Consider the following 20967-nt stretch of genomic DNA (forward strand, 5'->3'; position numbering starts at 1 on the left):
CAGTAGGTACTTTCTAAAATATTATTTTCAGATCTAGTTCTATATATTTATTTTCTTTTTTATAAAATTTGAACACACTTGCCTATTAGGTATTTTAACTAAATGTATCTTACATAATATATCTTGAAAAATAGGTCTTTCTTAATTCTAACATTAATACTCTTTCAATATATTGCTTTTGTTAGTTAGTTATTTCATATAAATATTTACACTATTTTCAAATTACTTAAGTAAATAAAAGATTTATCTTATTGTTAAAAAGCGATTATTTTTTATAAAATAAACATAAAAAAATAATGTATAAATCTTACAATTTTCATAGATATTAATACTTTTAAATTGCCTTATTTTGTATTGTACTTATTTAAATCATAGTTTGATATGATTGTAACTTATCAATTATATAAAATATAAGTATATTTATCGATTATTATTACTATTAATGTTATTATTGATTATGATAGTTAACATAAATTTATGTTATTAACTTACAGCCTTACTTATAAATGTTGCTAAGCGACTGTTTAGTAAAACACTGATTTCTCTCTTTCTGTCATTATTGATTTGACATTTGAAAAAAGAAGACAGCGTTGTTTAACTAATTCACCGCTAAACAACGTTTCTATGTAAGGTAATTCATAATTAAACGATATTTCATAACAGCTAATCAAAATTAACACATGAAGTCAAACTGTTTCTTGCTGCGTTAAATTAACAGTATATACAGTTTGACTAAGCATAAATAATCTTTTGAACAAAAGCCTTGAAGAGAAAAATGGTTATTATATATAAAAATAATACACGAAAATTTGGAATTTCACCGGATTTTTATACGACTGCCCAAAAAAGGAGTGTAATGTTTTCAGGGTTCATGTATGTACATATGTGAGTTTCTTTATTCCAGCATAACTTCTAAATGCCTGAACAGAATAGGATGTAAGCGGTATCATTAGAATTTCTACATCATCCTAAGTATAGCTATAATTTTTTTGAAAAAAAAAATCAATAATGCGTCAGTATGGCAATCATGTTATTTTAAATTTATTTTCACTTTATATTAGAAATCGAAACGATAAATGGGCAACATAAAGTAAGGGGTGGCTCATGGTCTATTGATATCAGCATCGAGAGTTATATTAAATATTTGCATCATTAGTGCGCATAGATTGCATTTTCATCGATGACCACAACACAAAGAATATTTAACGAATTAAACTTGAACTTGGTTACCAAGGCACAAAAAACACAACTACTCGAAATACGAATTGAGTTGGCGGTTGAAACAAAACACGGAAGTTGCCGTAAGCTAGATCTATAGCTACCAATTAGCTCTATCTATTTTATCAAGTATCATAAAACTCGTTTATAAAAAACACCTCCAGATTATGTACTTGAGTTAATTAAGCAAACCTTGACCGTAATTAAGCAAAACCAAATTAATCAAATGTAACACAATAATGGTTTTCTATATAATAAATTACATCACAACTACCACTCTAGTTACATCTATGTTTATATATATATATTTTTGGTGTCATGTCTCACAGTTACACAATATTCGTGATTTTAAAATGAAAACACTATACATTTTCAATCACACTTACTACAGATATAAAGAGCTACAAATTGTAATATTAGAGATACATACGTAGATGAGTTAAAACCATGTTAAAGTCTTGTAACAACAATGATCTCACAGTTAAAGAATACGGACTACACTGGCTGAATGCTACACACTAAAAAAACCTCTGAAAACAAAAACGTTTGGCACATTATTTCTTACCCCTAAATATCAATTCCCTGTCGATGGCCCGGGTCTCGCATCTTCTGTGGACCTCCATCGGCTTTCCAACGCCGTGTTCCCCTTGTATTCTTGGTTACAAACATTCTGATGGCTATACCTTCGATGCTCGTCAAAACCACCATCTGATATATGAAATACGCTGTCTGCGCTCGTTTTCCTCTTACTATGTAAGGCTATCAAGCTGGTAGCCGTCGGTGCTATTCGATGGGGAAATCTTGGCGAACCTCTTATCCTTTCGCAGGAACTTTGTTGAGACATGGGCCTTTTATGCATCGTTGGTAACACGAAATTGACTTTAGTTTCAGGTTCTGCAACATATTTATGCGTACCAGATGATATGCTTTTTTCCGAAACGTATTTTGAACATGTCGGTTCATCGTCAGTTATCCGAATGATTGGACCACTTCTCGCGTACGATTCCCTTCGCAATTTCATTTCTGGATGAGGGACATGTAAAGTGTTACACGACAGAACCATTGAGTGCTTTCTATTACCTGGCACGAGTCCGGCGATCATTCCCACGTGCATTTTTAAAGCAGCTGCGATACTTTGACCGGTAGGGTCCGCTATAGAAATTGTCGATTCCTTTCTGCTTGACGATCTACTACCAAAAAAACTTTTTAATCTACTGAGAAAACCATGATTTTCTTCCCGCCTGTTTAGGCAGAGGTTGTATAAGTCGATTGCGGGTTGCGATTTTCTATAATTTAACTTGGGTTGGGAACTGAAGCTGACAGAATTCCTACCTCTGCACGCTTCGGCGGATGGCCAACTTGCACGAGGTATTACCGGTGGTAGGACGGAAAGTAGCAGCATTGGCAAACCACCACTAATGCTTGGTGTCCTTTGGTCCTTATCAGGGGGGCGACCTTCTTCTTCAACTGTATTAAGTTCCGTCTGAAAAGTTTGTATATTTATTTATTTCGGGTTTTATAAGCAACTTGAATATAAAACAAATAATATGTTAAAATACAATTAAACTTTAATATAATTATGTTAATCTCATTTGCTGCCTTGTACTTAAGCTGTAAAAGTTTTCGTACAAAAGCAGTAATTTGCAAAGTACTTATAATTCGTAATATTTTACAACAACATTACTTACTCGCTTATGTAGAACAACCGAAGCATTTGAACCCGCGTCTAATGGTTCGGCTAATAACTTTTCCAGTCTCCCTATTTCGCGATCTAAAGCGGCAACTTCTCTTTTATAAACTTTATTTTGTATCTCGATCCGAAAATGTAGTTCTCGAGTTTCGTCAGTCACGAACCGTCTAGTTTTACACTCCAATCTCAGTCCCATACTTTGAATAACAGGATCATCTTCGGCTGAAATGTTTTCATTAATATTAAAAAACAATTGTTCCAATAAAAATGGAAAGTCTAGAACGATTTTTAAATACCTTTGTAATATCAAGATTGTAATTTGATAAATAAAGGCTAATATTGATGGCGAAAATTTTCACTTAATTACCTTTACTTCTTATTGCAATAATTTTTGGCAAAAACAGTAGACAGAGAGTGGACGTAGTTGCTATCAGGATCAAACTTGTTATCGTTATGTAAGCCAAAGTAGCCCTTTCTGAAATGATAGTTCCGATAACAACAACACTAGCACTCGTGATGACCACAGAATAAACGCTAATGCCAATATATTTAGAATCATTTAAAGCTGATATTTCCACGTTTCTGGTCTCCCAGGCCATGTATACACCAACGATGAGAAGAAGGCCCTTGTATGCGTAGAGTGCGCAAAGCCAACCGGTTGTATTTTGTGATTTGCAGACTTCGATCTGAAAAATTATGTTTTGGCTTAACAACTTGAGCAACAACAGCTTGTTCCAAGAAGTTTTTTATATTCATTATCTAGATTCCATCTATGCTGGCATGTTCAACTTTACTCTAAATGATTAGTACTCAATAATAAATCATGTTCTCCGTGTATAATATCTGATATCTTTAATAACTTCAGAAAGGTTTACGCGACTGTCAAATATTGAGTTTCTTATTCTTACTATCACAGATTACGTGATCAAGGATTTATGTCGTCATAAACCACCACCATGCGTGTGCTTGAAGCGCTTACGTCTAGCACGTATTGGCCCATTGATGGAAGGATGAAAAATCCAGGGTATGCTGAGTGGTCTCCCAGCGCGTGCTATAATAGAGGATGCTTTACTCTACGGCTCACACTTTTTTATATTTCGCTGTAAAAACGCATTTACGCATTTTCGCCACATGAAGTGGGAGAGTATGTGAGACTTGCCGGCGTCTAGGAGGCCAATTGTCACAGTAATACACCGGAATACCCACTAAAAAATCAGCGGTACCCTCTCCATCACGGGGGCCGTCAAGGGATTGCTGCGGCGCACACTTGGAATGTTTCCCTACGATGTTGTTGTGTTCAAAGCCACTATGAACATACTATGAACGAGTACGAGTATGTATTATTTTAATAATTTTAATATTTACTTATATTTTTAAGGACTCCTGTGTTTAGGGTAATCAGTTATTCTAAAAAAGCCCATCAAAATCTTAGATTTTATGGCTACGCCACTGTCAACCGCATTTCAGACACATGACCAAAATTATTAATGATATTAATATTTTTGTTATTATACAATATCATCGAAATAAAGTATTATCAAAACCACACTGTACAAACCTGAGGTTGATAAACAACGCTTCGATCGGTAGAGCTTATTTCAACAGTGAGATTCTTTAAATGTCTCTCCATCGGATCGAGCATAGCCCACAAAGTAACAATTAATCCGTCAATTACAAGTAGAGCACACACCAGAGATATGAGTGGAGTATCTTGCAAGAGTTTCGTCTTACATACTCCACTTCGATTGCTGTAATCATAGCAAATATATACAAACAACTGAATAATTACTGCAAGTTTATTTGTTAACATTAAAATAAATAAATCGGCAAAATGATGCTTATTCTAAGTGTATGATAAATCAATTACGTTAAAATACACAAAATAAACTTGAACAGCGGTAGTATTCATAGAGTAATTAATAGTCAAATCGAAATATTAATAAAGTTGTCGAATCATGAATGTGTTTACATTTACGCCTGCATAATAAAGAGCAATATTTTGTCACAAACAAACAGCCACACCGGCGATTGACAATACAGATATAAATATACGTTCAAAAACATTTATAAACAATGTATTTATTACTTTATAGCACGTAAATTAATTAGTCTTACTAAAAAAACCTTTAATGTTGGAACCGCGTTATAGTATGTTAAGTTTTTGCGACATCTCTTTTACACGATAATTAATCATTTACACTATTTAATTGAGAATAAAAGTAGAATTAATTTTTGTGTTAAACCGAAAAAATATTTAAACGTATTCGATATGATTGGCATATGATTCGGTACTAATGACATCAATAAACAAAAAAAAAAAACTATGATCTTAATTTATCTAATGGATAATGTATCCTTAATTTATTTTATTTGTGTACCATATTTTGCATTACTGAATGACTATTATAAAGCGATGTTGCGCATCTAGGTAATAGTAAGTACCACTTATGCATCGTCAAGAGCCAGTTTCAAACAGATACTTTAGAAATAATATATTAGATTGGCAAATGTTTTTAACATAGATCTACTACAGTGTTCATAATTACTCATTTTAGTTACAAAGTTTAGAACAAGATACTCTTACTGATACTTAAGACATGGCGGTTTAAACTTCTCTCATTAATAACTCACCTTATAAATATTCGATGAACTCGGTACGTCTTCGCAAACATTGATCCGAAAGCGAGTGAAAATCCAGCTGATAGAATATAAACTCTACCCTAGAAGCAGACCAGTATTTAATTTCATAATTAGATTTGATACGTATCTATTTTTTATAATAACAAAATATTTATACGCGTGATTCATCATTTTTCTATATATAGTTACTTATTGCACTAAAACAATGATTAATTAAGGTTCAAATATAGTAAACAATAAGTAAAAATCTTCTCTCCGACTTCCTTTGAATCGGTCCAAAATTTTCTTTCAAAAATATAACTGCACAGGTGTCATTATAGAGCAAAAGTGTGCGCGTAAGCATCGATGTACACTAGCGAAGAGTGGAGACATTTCATGGGCACGACTAACAGCTTTACATACTTTTCAAAACACGAAAGAGTCAACAATACGAAATTCCGAACTTCGGGCTACTACTGAGAATTTTTTGACAGAAAAATTTTATTTATAAAAAGAATTTGGGACAGTTGGTTGTCTATGATATTATAGAAAACATAATATGTTTAATATATCACTTACAGTACACATAGCAGAAAAGGGAATGTACGAAGGTAAGGTCGCGTTGTCGACGCCCAAAAGTGCCACAGCCGTGTAAACTAACACGCAACCTATTAGTGTCATGTTGTTTAACCTGGGCGACGAAAGTTTTATGAATCTGGAAAAAAAACTTGTTCGTATAAAACTAACAGAAGTGCATATTAAAACGGAATGGAATTTTAATGGAATGTAGTAAGTGTTAAATAATTTATTCTCAAATAGACAAAGTCACATGAGAACAACATAATAACATACAATGAAACATAGAAATGGAAACGAAATAATATGAGTTATTAAATTATAACTTCATATTATTTCGTTAAGTAAGCTTAATTTTTTAATAGAAAAGTAGTTCAATAAAAAATTGTGTTCCTCCATACGTATTGTCCTGTTTTGCCTAATTTGTCATAAATTTTGGGAGACCAGGATCCCAAACGGGTGGTGTGTCTTTTGACTTGTTTCATTAAAGACAAATTAGAGTGCATAGATTTACTAATAGTTTAACTTATTTAAATACAAGTATTATATATAAAAAAACTGTCGTAGTTAGTGTACATAGGTAATATTATCCCTTTACAATCGGTTATCATTTTGGATAAATTTTCTTTATTTACTGTCACAAAGCATTGCCTATTATAAGTTTATGACTCATGTACTAGTTATTTATATAGTTTAATCTCCAAAATAAATAATGTAATTTATCTATTTACAAATATTTGAGTTCAATTCGTATTTTAATCTCGAGACATTGTGATAATTCAGGTGTACCTTCGTTTGCTGTAATGCAAGTTGAACGCTAAAAAGGCTAACGCGAGAGCGACACCGGCAGCTGACATGGCTGTTACTGCCAGCCTCGCGGGTGCCCACACAGAATCCACTCGTAAGACTAGAACTCTTCTCGCAGCTGGAATACCTCCTGCCCATTGAGGCCTGGCACATTCTGGGCATGTCATTTCTCGACCATGTGTGTACAGGGCGACTGTTTTTGGACGGCCACCTTGAAAATAACAGCTTTTACTTCATTATTTTAAAGGTTTTTTAACACTCATTGATGCTGTCACTGTAAGAAATAGAAGCTTTTTACATTTTTTATCAACCAGATAAAAGAAATTATGCCTTTTGTGCCTGAAATTAGACCCACTCACCATTTAAACAGTAATACTAAGTATAACTTTTTGGTGGTAGAATAGCTGGTTACTGCTTTTTACCATAGACAAAAAGTGTTTTACGTATTTATTATTATTAAAGGCAAGTAATCTGACACTTGTCTCCGTGTTTTCGCAATAGACAATATTAACACTTCACTCTGATTTATGGCTGCCGTAATAAATTTTACGCGACTAAAAATGTTTCAAAGTAAATAAAGGGGATGGCAGGAAAGGGTGCAGTAGATTAATTACCTCGTACCTTGTATTTGGTAGAAAGCAGACATGCCTATCCTGTCCGCTCCGTTAAAAGAGACGGGACCCTGAAAAATATTTTATGGTAATTCATTTTGGTTTTGCAAAAATTAAAATTACAATAAATAAAAATAATTATTGCTTAAACTATTGATCAGGTTTCACTTTGTTACGATAGTTGATATAATATTAATGGACAGATTAACGCGCCTTGACCACAATCTGAGGCAAAGGAATAGCAAAATACGATTGAAATTTCTTCTTAATTTTGTGAGTTGCAGATAAAGATAAAACTAATTTTTATTGTTGGTACTAATATTATAAAATTTCACACGTAGTTCATACGAAGTTGACGTCAATATAAATGAGGTTAGGACTTAGAATAGATTCCTCACAGCGCAGAAATAAACTCAACTTTCTGGACTGATTTTCCCTTGACAATTTCTTAGAAGATAAACGAATAAGTCGCCTGCCCGAGTAAATAATAAATGCTATGACTGTATTTATATACCATATAATTTCTGCGTATAATTTCATCTTATCCAATTGTACTGCAAGAGTTGACATTTAAAGTGTATTAGTCTTTCGAGAATATTCGATAATGATTAATAATTCATCTTGTGCTCGAAGGTGTAGGAAAATATCTTGGGGAGTCTTACATGTATCTAAGGAAATTTCCTTTGCTCAATGCTGCTTCATTGCGAGGTCATATGCACTTACAAATTATGGGTAATATCCCTCTAACCGTTAAACACGTGACTAATTGTAAATACATGTCCATAGTGCTGTGCCCTTCGATTAAGATTCATGTGTTCTATCCACTGGGCTATCACAGCGAATTTCGTTAAATTTGTAAATATTTCGTGAGTCTTGATCATGTTACAAATTAGATATTAATGGTAAATTGTGAGTTGAGCATTCTTGAATATTTAACACTTAGAATTATAGCGTCTGAGTAGGCCTAAATTTCTCCAGCGATATCATTCTGTATCACAATCTCTAGAAATACTCACAAATTTCACTAAAATTATTTTAGTTTTAGCATTAAGTTGCGTATTAAAGCATTGGTCGTCGTCGAGAAAACATTAAGCTCATGATTTACTGGTATATTTTTTTAATAATTCCTTCCGATTCAGCTGCCATTATTTATTACTAATATAAGTTGTAAATATAAAAGTCGCATTAAAATTTTATGTCTTAAAGATTTTTAGCAAGGAAATGAATCTCATGTTTAAGCAAAATACCTTATACAGCAGTATACAGGAGTTAAAAATGCGTTATTTCCGCTACTCTAACATATATATATATATATATATATATGTTAGATATATATATATATATATGTATATATATATATATATATAAAAATTGACATTGAAAAGAGTATTATATATATATTAAATATATATATTTAAGCAAAATACCTTATAGTTTAAGCTCACGCAAGTTCGCCAGTTAAATGTATGATTTAATTGTTTCAATAAAAAATTCAATGCATTTGATATTTTGGTTTGTTTAATATTCTAAATTCATTAGTAATTTTGAATTCAAATCTCTTTGTTAGACCACTATGTGTTGTGTACTAAAACTACTATTTCAGTTCAGTGCATAATCGTCTAGGTGTAAATGCAAATTAAAATCAAATTTGTTAATTAAAATAAAAGTAAACTCAAATTTGTTTATTCTGGTCTTAAATATTAGCGAGCCAGTCATTAACAAAATAACATACGGTTAATACTCTTTTCAATGTCAATTTTTTTTTACGCCTGCGTCCAGCTGTTTAAAAAGTTTTGTTCAAATTTTGAGATAAGAAGAAGAAACTATTACATAATCAATTAGCCACTTAACGTAACCTACCTACTGCATATATTATTATACAATAATTTTTTGACATACGAATATTTCGCATTGGTAGTGGACAGTGGTTTAGTTAGATCGAGCTAACACAACGCGACCTTTAAACTACAAAGGGTAAATAATATAACATATATGATAATGAGTAAACAAATTACCGATACGCCAAGAAAACTTAGATTCGCCAGTTGATTTAGAAATTCCTCTGCCATGTCTTTTCTATCGTAGTCGAAGTGTTCGAGGTCCAGTTTGGTGGTATTTGTTTCAGAGTTTTGCCAGAGCTGTTGAGCTCGGCTCAGGGCTAACGCAATCGCCCACACTGCATCGTAAGTGTGCGGGGCGAAAGGAGATATTGGCACGCCCACGCCTTGCATGTCCCGGTGAAACTTTTCGTTTGTCTGTAAAATATCCTTATACAGGTTTTTCGAGTCGTATTATGTTGTTCATGAGTTCAAATGAGTTTTTTATGTTTTAAATATTTATAGTTATGGTAATCAATGTAAAGTATAGCTATTGTAAGTTATAATTTAGTTAATTATAATAATAGTACTAATAGTTTTTAAAATTGTGTAGTAAACAATTCTTTTTTACTGAAATTAGCGATTAGTTATTTTAATGTGAGTTATCCTAACGGAATGTCACTCACGAGCCCTGAATAGGACACCACATCGCCAATGATCCCCCTGTGAGCAGTGACAGAGACGAGGCCCTCCAGCGCTCTGGCGAGCTGAACTCGCGCGCACGGTGCGACTCCTCGAATCCGTGGCGGCGCGCCGGCTACCAGCCACGCGTACTCCGCCCCAAACATGCCCAGCTGGTAGGCCTGCACATCGACATATTTGTAATAACTGTTAGGTATATGCTTAAAGTGTAAAATAAGCAATTTACATCTCTTAAAATATATAACTATTTGAACAAAGACATTAAATTTCAAAACTTTACACTTTTTTAAGTCAACACTAATTATTTATAAGTGACAAAATATTTCTTAGGTTAAATTAATTAATAATATATGACGTTATATATTCATATTTTCAAAGAAAAGCTTAATTGTATTCCAAATCGTATATGTATGCCTATAAATAAAATTACAAAAACTACCCACCTCGCAAAATATTTTTGGTAACATTTCTTGTGAAAAACTTCCTATGATGATTCTTGTATCCAGTTTCTGGAACAATACAGGTATTAAGGCTAAAAATAATCGTAATTTGTAACTGTCGTATTGTTGAGAATGTTTACTCTAATGACATTGGAAATGGAAATGTACACATATGTTGGTTATTTTTCGTAAATCGAGCGGTGTGTCTGTGCGAGTGTTTTTACTTACTCCGTTGTTTTAACGTTAACTGCGAGTCTGGTGACAATAATCAAAATTTCATACAAATAGAAACTTCAACGGTATCGTATGAGAAATATAACTCGCATTAGGCATACTGATGTTATTTGGTAAATTACATTTGTATCTAAACGAAATAATATTAAGTCAACTGTGTAATTGGAAAAGGTCAAACATGATCAGAAAGACTTCCACATGTGTATCCACTTCTCCAGAGCCAACATATTTATATATAGTCTTTAATGGTTTCTATATTTAGTGAATCATTATTGTACATAAATTACAGTCCGTAAATCGGACTGTAATACGACTATTTACGACTTTTTTAGTGACATTTTGAAATATGACTCGGATGCAATTTTATCCGTAAGCAAAACGGATCATTTCTTGAATATATCTTACAAAATCAGACAAGACGATATTTAAACCAATAACTATAAATTTCTCAAAGCAATAAAAATAATAAGAGGCTGATTCAATATATTCAATGATCTCGAAGTTCATTTTTTATTCAAGTCGTGAATTTATTTTCATTAAAGCTTTTATATAAATTGATTCTCCTAAGAATTGAGATGAAGTCAGGACTGTTTGTCTGACTTAAGCAAAAGAAAAGTGGTTAGGCTATAAATATTCATCACCTTGATAATACGTGTACTCCTTTGTGGATTGAAAAATTCTTTATCGTATTTATTATTTCGAAGATAACACGAGTTTTTTCTAAATGTTTCAATACACTCGTATCATTTATCTTCGTAACATTATAGTTAGAGAAAACAAATTTATTGTTTAGATAAAATGGCCTGCTATGATTTTTTATTAACCAGAGTAAAATGCATCCAAGGTCATTATTTATTATTTCATAATATAAGAAATAATTTTTGGAAAATCTAACTTTATGAAAATTATAAAAAATTGCTTATAAAAATGTTCTTTTGTAAGTGTTCATATAACTAATCATAGTCCTCCAGACAGATTTTGGCCACGGCGGTCAATCTCAAGAGAGATTAGCCAATTGCACAGGACATGTGCACAAGTGCACAAGTGTGTTCGCAAACACAGGTGCACTCTCTATTCTCTAACTCTCATAACCCGATGGGACGGCAATCCGACACGACCGGAAGAAGTTCAGGCGCAGGAGCAACGGCTTTACGTGCTTTCCGAGGCATGGGAGTGTAAACACTTCCAACTTCCAAAGTCCGGGCTGCTACTGAGAATTTTCGACAGAAAATATAAATAAAATTTTCTCTCTCTAACTCTGGGTCAGCGGCCTTATATCAAGTCACTAGACCAACGAAGTAGGCATATAACTACAGGCGAATTGAACGTATTGAAACTTTACCTTACCTCTTAATCACACACACACACACACTAATTACTATTTATATTTGTTTTTGTTTTTTTTTTTGTAATAAATATTAATTAAGAATAATTAATGTACAAAGTTTTAAGTGTGAAAGTTTTTGAGAACGAATTTAGGTTCAAATAACTGAAAAATTCTACAATATTTTACCAAAAAAAATATTATTTTGATATATTTTACAAATCGTTAAGGTGCTATAAAGCCAAACTCAAAACATACTATATGAAGTTATATGAATAATATAAAATACATATTAAATTAAATAAATGTTTAGTTAAGAGATTTTAAAAATTTCAATTTAATGTAAATTTATTTTATTTTTGTTTGTATTTACAGAATGTTTATCTGTTTTAAAAATTCATAATTACACTAGTTTATATTAATGTCAAAATTAAGTTATTTAATTTGTTATTTAAGTTAAAGATGTTTTTTTTTTTTTTTTCGTCACTTAGAGATTTTTATTTGAATGTTAAGTTAGCCTATAATTGATATCTAATTTGTTAAAATATTTTTATATTACGAAAAGACAATGTTTTTTTTTAAATATATAACGTTTGCTTCTTAATTAATAAAATAAAGTTACCGAAACATATGTATACATATTATTACCAAAATTGTCTTGTCTGGAATATTTTTTTTTTTACATTTTATAGGCAAGCGTTTGACCGACTTAAATAAATAGTATTGTTACCTTAAGCTGTTGTAACTGTTCTTTGAAGTCCGTTTCAGCGAATGTGATAGATGCTGTGCAAGTGATATTAGCGGCTTCCAACTGGGTCACAAGTTCATTCACAGCCAAGGAGTACACTTCCTCGTTTTGGGAGAAAGCAGTCACTGTATCCCAACCAAATTGTCTGCAGTGTTTAGAAATGACATATGTGTTCAAAGAATTTTATTAATCCAACATCGAAGGTCACGTGATGAAATATTAACAAAATAAATCCCTTATATTTACTTTTTAATAACGTTTCGTAGTTCTGAATATAGATTAATTAGTTCATTTATTTTTTATACTAAAATTTTTGAAATAAGATCTATGTACTTACATTATATTCCTATATAAACGGATTAGTGTTCAGTGAGACACTTTAGTTGTAGGCACGAGTTTCGTTAGCTCCCCATTTATAATTGGTAAAGCTAATTTTATTTTAATATTTTTATATAGAATAGGTAGGCGGAGCAAATGGGCCACCTGATATTAAGTGGTTACCAACGCACATAGACATTGGCATTGTAATAAATGATAACCATCGCTGGCATCGCCAATGCGCCACCAATCTTGGGAACTAAGATGTTATGTTCCTTGTGCCGGTACACTGGCTCACTCACGCTTCAAACCAACAACAATACCAAGTACTGCTGTTTTGCGGTAGAATATAGGACGAGTGGGTGGTACCTACAAAGATGAGTTTTCACAAGACCCTACCACCAAGTACAAAGCCCTACCACCAAGATGGCAATGCCGTTGGTCGGAAATACTTACTTGTAATTAGATGGCTGGGTCGTTATTTTGTAATTATTATAATTTAATATTTTTAACCTTATAAAAGCTATCCTCGCGGGGTTATGCGAGGAGTCAGGTGCGACCGTCCTGCAAAATAATGGGAACTCGGAGCGGTCGCTAAGCGCTGGTGATGTTGAGCCAAAGGATACCTGCAACAATTAAATTTTAATATTGGGACTTTAACAATTCTAATATCTGAAATAGAAAAAGAGATATATTCTTGTATAGTTATATTATCTTAAAGAAATACAAGTGCATAAGGAAATAGTCCGTAAAAGAAATAGATGCTAATGTTTCACAAAACGATTTTTTGTTGAAACAAGAACTTTGCACGTCAATCAATCCTCTTGATGGACACTTTTTTTTCTCTAGAGTAAAGCTAAGATGTAACATCTTACACACAAACACGCGCACTAAGCATGTTTGCTATGTATAATCTATTTGATGATAAATAAACAATCGGATGTACATAAAGGAAGGAATCTCATGTAAATAACTTTACACGGATATTTTTGAAGTGATAAAATAATAAAAAAAAGTAACAGCCTGTTAATGTCCCAATGCTGGGCTAAGGCCTCCTCTCCCTTTAGAGGAGAAGGTTTGGAGCTTATTCCACCACGCTGCTCCAAGGCGGGTTGGTAGAATACACACGTGGCAATTTCAATGAAATAAGCACATGCAGGTTTTCTCACGATGTTTTCCTTCACCATTAAGCACGAGATGAATTATAAACACAAATTAAGCATATGAAAATTTAGTGATGCTCCTGGGTTTGAACCGTCGATCATCGGTTAAGATTCACGCGTTCTAACCACTAGGCCATCTCGGCTTTTAATTTAAAAAAAACCTTTATGACAAAGCCATAAAATGGTTCTTGATTTATAATTAAAAAAAATAGTTGCTGTATATAATTAAATCAATATGTATGTTTGTTTTTGTATTGATTCACATATAAAATTATAATCCGATCGGTGTGGAACTTTTATATAATTTTATTTTGAAGTGTCAGGTCGGAATTAAGCTGTATGTTAATATATTGCATTTTTTTTGGCATAAACGTAATCAGGAGAAAATTATTGGTGCATATGCTTTCGAAGCAAACAACAATAATCGAAGAACAATAAATAACCTACGTCTGGACAAAGGCCCAATTTCTTCTCAAAAAAAAGGCCTGGAGCTTAATCCTACTCGCCGCTCCAACGCTCCTTTTGATAAAATTAAGTGACTTATGAGATTGTACTCATAGTACGTAATTGCATAATTTCTATCAATATACGCCTAGCCTTCCGTAACGGCGTCTTCGAACGGTTTCAGCCGTTTAATTTGCTTAATCATTCCTGTTTAATTTTCATGATGTACTTGCGTACAGTTCGTCTAATTGGTTGACATTTGAATGGAGTAGTAGCGTCTTATCTTGTCTGTAATCTATCTGCATGACCAATACTTATATAAAGCTGGAAAATTTGTATGGTTGAACTCGATAACTTAATGAAATGGTCTGTTATCAAAAACTATTTTTGCATCAAACAACCTATCCCCAAAAGGCTTCAATCTATCATTATCGATGCTTCATAACCTAAAACCGTGCTCATTGTGAAATAAATACCGTTCAACAAATCAAGAAAGTGACAAATTGAATGATAGCTAATGTATATCAAAATGTCACGAACGTAGCAAAGATTCTTTATCCGGAGAACGTGTCCAAGTTTAATTTGTAGCTACGTTACGAGCAGAAAACACATTCTCGCAGCTTTTGGGTATTTCAATGATTCAAAACCATTTCAGTTAGCACGGCCGGATTATTTGCACTTAGAAAGGCTTCCTGGCGTGATTCAAACGTTACGAATCTCTTTCAGAAAGCCTGTTTTGTCAATTAAATATTTAAAGTTACCAGATTTATTATGTTGTTTCAAATTTATGTTTAGTATTAGTAGGATTTTAAAAAACGAATCAATTTTCGTGTTCCTTGTCAGTTATTTTTTTAATATTGAGATTATTCTAGATTTAAAGGAAACATATTGTCCATTTATTACAGTGGAAACGCAGGAGAGATAATGGACTGGAGATATGTATGCACAATACCCGCTATAATATTATCAATACAATAAAAAAAAAAACAATTTTAGCAGTCCCTATGACTGTCGATAGAAGTCAAAACTTGAAACTGTTAAATATATTTGTCCAATTTCCACATCGATTGCCACTTCAAGTAATTATTGTATCCTTTTTTTATTATATAGCTTTTTATTCATAAAAATACACAGTATGTTGCAAACTCGGTACAAAATATTAATTCATCTTAATTGAAATAAATAATAGTTAAAATACACTTAAATTAATTGTATATACTGTTAGTATTTACATAAATTTCAATCATTATTAAACGTATTAATTCTCACAATACTTAAATAATTTGTAATTTCAACGATTTCATTATATTAACATTAGCATACCTACACAACCTTGTAACGGTGACGCGAAGCTACAAGGCTATCCCCTTCGATAAACCAGCGCAACGCACCTAATTTCGATTCAAAAATGCACTGTCTCTCCTTGATTTCAAAATATCTGATTTCTTATGGCTATTTTAAAGTTACTAAAACATTCATATTAAGAGTATATTCTATAACTAGAATTAAAATAAAAATAAAAACAAAATACGCATTAAATATTATAGAAAACACACGCTGTCTCATAGATTGTCCTGTGGCAGAGTATATTTAAAAAATAGATAATTAAATGATTGAACTTGTTAATTATAGTTCATATTAGTTAATATAGATATTGCTAAAAGATATAGGAAAAATTATAACTTCACGCTACGATCTTTAAAAACGGTCCAGTAAGCACAAACATCTTCTAATTTTGATCGGATTGGATATACTTGTATAATCGAAAATAAACGCGAGTGAATCCGTGGGTAGCGGGGCGCAAATAAGCTGTCAAAATGTGACTATCACAAGACGGCCCTAATTCGTCGTCTGACGTCTGTATGTAAAACATGGTTATTGAAATAATTTATAATTAAAGTAAAGCAATAAATATTGAGTAAAATAAATAAAAACATAGAGCTAAACGAAGAATGTCCACGCACTCACAAGGGAGAAAAGCGATGGCAGAGAGGCGGTGGCGATGGTAGAAATTGCAAGCCGTTTGCCGTCACGGTATTTTTGTCGGTCATACCAATACATGCCGCCATAGACGTTTCACATCAAAAACCTTACGCATTTTTTCCAACTCGTTTAATTTGCTTAACTTTCGGTCTTTTGTTCCTAATATAACTTGTCTTCTTTGTGTAAGTTGCTCGTATTCCTAACTAAGTAACGATAACTTTTAACGCATGTCAAAGAAAAACTTTAGTGGATAGAACAAAGAAAATGTTTTATCTATATATATGTTAGTTATAGGTAAAGTAAATTTTGTACATGTATAACATATACATGTATAACATATACATGTGAAAAATGTCCCAGGATATTATTATTATTATTATTATTATAACGTGGGTGCTCCCTACGCAATATGTTACATTATTATAACGTAAGAGATTATGATGTCTACGTTATCATTCCCTTGATACCCAGATTCAATCTTAGACATCTCTAGTGGGTATGTAGATATATGTCGGTTTCAGAATAATAATGCTAGAATACAATATTTAAGGATAAGCATGGCGCAAAATTGTGCTTAGTTGCTCATCGCGTCACGCGGATCTGACGTCTGACGCCTACAGACGACATTTGCGTTCCGATTACTCCAAAATTAATCTAAAGTATGCTTCGACCTCGATATATCAATCAACAGCCAATCGTTGTCCACTACTGAACATAGGCCTCTCCCAAGGTGCGCCAAAGCTCCCTGTCCTCCGCCTTCCGCATCCAGTTGATGCCCGCTACCTTCCTAAGGTCGTCGGTCCACCTGGCTGGAGGGCGCCCTACGCTGCGCTTGCCGATTCGCGGTCTCCACTCTAGGACTCGTCTGCTCCAACGGCCATCGGCCCTACGACATACGTGACCAGCCCACTGCCACTTCAGCCTGCTAATTTTGCAAGCTATGTGACTCTGAGGTGACTCCGGTTCTTTTCCGGATAATCTCATTTCTGATCTTATCCTTCAAAGATACTCCGAGCATAGCTCGCTCCATAGCACGCTGAGCGACTTTGAATTTGTGGACTAGTCCCGCAGTTAGTGTCCACGTTTCGGCACCGTATGTCATGGCAGGTAAGACTTTCGTCTTCAAACATTGCGGTATAGACGACTTGAGGAATTGACGAAGGTTGCCAAATGCTGCCCATTCCAAGCGAATTCTTCGATCGGCTTCCTTCTCGAAGTTGTTCCTACCGACTTGTATTATCTGTCCTAGGTAGGTATATTCACTAACAACTTCGAGAGGTTTCCCCTCGACGTATATCGGTCCCGGCACGACATGCCTGTTGAACATGACCTTGGTCTTGTCCAAGTTTATACCGAGACCGACACACCGGGAAGACTCGCTTAGGCTACGCAGCATTTCGGTGAGTTGTTCCAGCGACTCTGCTATGATGACGATATCGTCGGCAAATCGAAGGTGTGAGATGTACTCGCCGTTTACATTGACTCCATACCTAGTCCAATCCAGCGTCTTGAAAACGTCTTCCAACGCGTTGGTGAACAGTTTCGGGGATATTACATCCCCCTGTCTCACCCCTCTGCGCAGTTGGATCGCCTTCGTCTTACAGTCCTGGATGTGGACAGTCATTGTAGCGGCGTTGTACAGACATCTCAGTACCTCGATATATCTCCAATCGATATGACATATCTGCAATGAGTCGAGCACTGCCCAGGTTTCGATGGAGTCGAAGGCTTTCTCGTAGTCCACAAATGCCATACACAGCGGCTGATTGTACTCTTCGATCTTCTGTACAATCTGCCGAACAGTACGGGTGTGGTCCACGGTGCTGTAGCCTGATCGAAAGCCGGCTTGCTCTGGGGGCTGGAACTCGTCAAGTCGTCTGGCGAGACGGTTCGTGACGACTCTTGAGAACAGTTTATACACGTGACTCAGGAGGGAGATTGGTCTGTAGTTTTTGGTCCACCTCCTCTGAGGCTTCTTTTGAAAGAAAGAATTCATCAAAAAAAGCCCCTGCGCTTCGAGAAAGTTTACCAGCATTTGCCCCCTGTGATTTCTGCAGCCCAAGTCGTAAGGTCCGACTTTCGATTCACCGCTATCTTGTACTCCCACTTTAGCATTAAAGTCTCCCATAACAACATTGTAGTGGGCCTTCGAGGTGTCGTTGAGGGCTTTTGCGATGTCCTCGTACATCGCTTCAACCACATCATCAGAGTATGTCGAAGTTGGCGCATATACCTGTATGACCTTCAGGGAGTACCTGTCGGAAAGTTTTAGGACAAGGTACGTACGTGCGTCAATTGTACGTTGCCATGTGCAGTCGTTTTATACGGTAGCTTGTCGTGAACCGGTGATTCTTAGCACCCCCTGCCCTGCCAATACCGCGACCGCTACCTTGGTCGGGCCTAGCGGGCTTGCCGGTAACTGGGGGCCTTTTTTTGGGCGCATCTGCCATTAAGGGAGGGGTTTGCCCATACTCGCCGCGCTGGGCAGGCGTGTTGGCGAGCGCAGTAGGGGTAAGATATTTATGGGGGGGGGGACGCTGCTGCCCATCCCCCCTTTTCCCCGTCCCTCAGTCGCCTCTTACGACACCCACGGGATGAGATTGGGGGAGTACTATTCTAAGCCGGTACTCCACTGCACTCGATATATACAGATATTATATTATATCATACAGTAAACAAGAAGCCTTAGTATTTGTATGTTTGTAATTATATCTTTGTGTCGTTTGCTATAAAAAAAATTGATCTATGAGTATACGAGCGATAAAAATTAGGATAGTGTGTTAAATCGTTTGATTTTTATTTGTACTGCAACAGAAGGGAATAATTTACTGGATTTCTAATTTACTGGTTGGTTATTTAACTGTCCAGAAAATCGTAATTGCTAGCATTCTTACTAGTACGAGGTACGATATCAGAAATATATAACCTCATCTGTCATTTGAGGATTTTTTAATCCTATTTAACAGTATTAGGTTGTTTTTCAAAAGTGTTGTTTTTTTTTTTTTATAGAATAGGAAGGCGGACGAGCAAATGGGCCACCTGATGGTAAGTGGTCACCAAACGCCCTTAGACATTGGCATTGTAAGAAATGTCAACCATCGCTTATACAGCCAATGCGCCACCAACCTTGGGAACTAAGATTTTATGTCCCTTGTGCCTGTAATTACACTGGCTCACTCACCCTTCAAACCGGAACACAACAATAACAAGTACTGCTGTTTTATATATATATATATATATATATATATATATATATATAATAACACAAATAGTTTGAAATTGATATAGGTACAAATTAAAATTTAAATAATACATTAAATTCATGCAAAGTTTACGTTACAAAAAAAATTACTAAAAATATACTAATTAATACAAAATAAAATTAAGATAACATTATTTATTATTTATTTATTTATTTATTATTTATTTGCATCTCTCAACAATTCTAGCGCCCGTTTACGATAAATCATGGCAGAGTCATTAAAAATATCTAGATCTTGACAAAAACCATTGTACAACCGTGATGATCTAGGCATTGGTGCATTACATCCTAATTTCGTTTTTGATATTCTGACATCAAAAGTGCCCAGAAAACTACGAACATTGCGCCTTGGAATACGATAGTATATCTTTTCAAGTAAGTAAGTACAGTCGATCTCGTTACGAATTATCTTAAATAGGAAAGAGAGATCTAATAATTGTCTGCGTACAGAGAGACTATCCATATTAAAGTCTTTCAAGAGATTGCTGTAATTTTTATTAGATTTATTGTATGAGGTTTTTTTGTTTCTGGATAGATGATATACAAATCGCTTCTGTATTCTCTCTATACGCAGACGATGTACATTGTAACAAGGATTCCACACAACACTACCGTACTCCAGTACACTACGCACGTAAGCGTTATAGATTATTTTTTTCGTGTTATTCGTGAAGTGTTTACCATTTCTAATTAAAAATCCTAACGTTTTGGAACTTTTCGTAATTATTTTATTGAAGTGCGGGACAAAAGTAAGCTTGTCATCAAAAATGACACCCAAATCACTTATTTCAAAAACTTCCTCCAACTTGATGTTATCAATGCTATATATTGTTTTGATTATATTGAGATTTCGCGTAAATTTTATATGCTTGCATTTACTGACGTTTAATTCCATTTTATTATTTTTACACCAATTATATATAGCATTAATATCCACCTGTAAGAGCTCTGAGTCAGCTAAGTTGTTTATTACTTTTGTTAATTTTAAATCGTCCGCAAATAAAAATACTC

At 34.2% G+C, this 20967-nt stretch overlaps 1 protein-coding gene across 1 annotated transcript in view; it reads right to left on the reverse strand.

Moving 5' to 3' along the window:
* Positions 1-1505: 1505 nt before the first annotated feature.
* The window catches only part of LOC126771439 (gamma-aminobutyric acid type B receptor subunit 2), a 57145-nt gene continuing 37683 nt past the window's right edge, over positions 1506-20967 (reverse strand). The window contains exons 4-17 of the mRNA XM_050491315.1: positions 13618-13730; positions 12769-12931; positions 10484-10549; positions 10025-10201; positions 9537-9776; positions 7532-7592; positions 6893-7121; positions 6107-6242; positions 5540-5628; positions 4467-4656; positions 3276-3594; positions 2907-3130; positions 2551-2701; positions 1506-2112 (exon numbers count right to left, since the gene is read on the reverse strand). Of these exons, the coding sequence (XP_050347272.1) occupies positions 1793-2112; positions 2551-2701; positions 2907-3130; positions 3276-3594; positions 4467-4656; positions 5540-5628; positions 6107-6242; positions 6893-7121; positions 7532-7592; positions 9537-9776; positions 10025-10201; positions 10484-10549; positions 12769-12931; positions 13618-13730 (2478 nt within the window). The 3' untranslated portion in view covers positions 1506-1792. The remainder of the gene's footprint in view (positions 2113-2550; positions 2702-2906; positions 3131-3275; positions 3595-4466; positions 4657-5539; positions 5629-6106; positions 6243-6892; positions 7122-7531; positions 7593-9536; positions 9777-10024; positions 10202-10483; positions 10550-12768; positions 12932-13617; positions 13731-20967) is intronic.

The sequence above is a fragment of the Nymphalis io genome, chromosome 10 (genome assembly GCF_905147045.1).
Source record: "Nymphalis io chromosome 10, ilAglIoxx1.1, whole genome shotgun sequence".
In the NCBI taxonomy this organism is placed as follows: domain Eukaryota; kingdom Metazoa; phylum Arthropoda; class Insecta; order Lepidoptera; family Nymphalidae; genus Nymphalis; species Nymphalis io.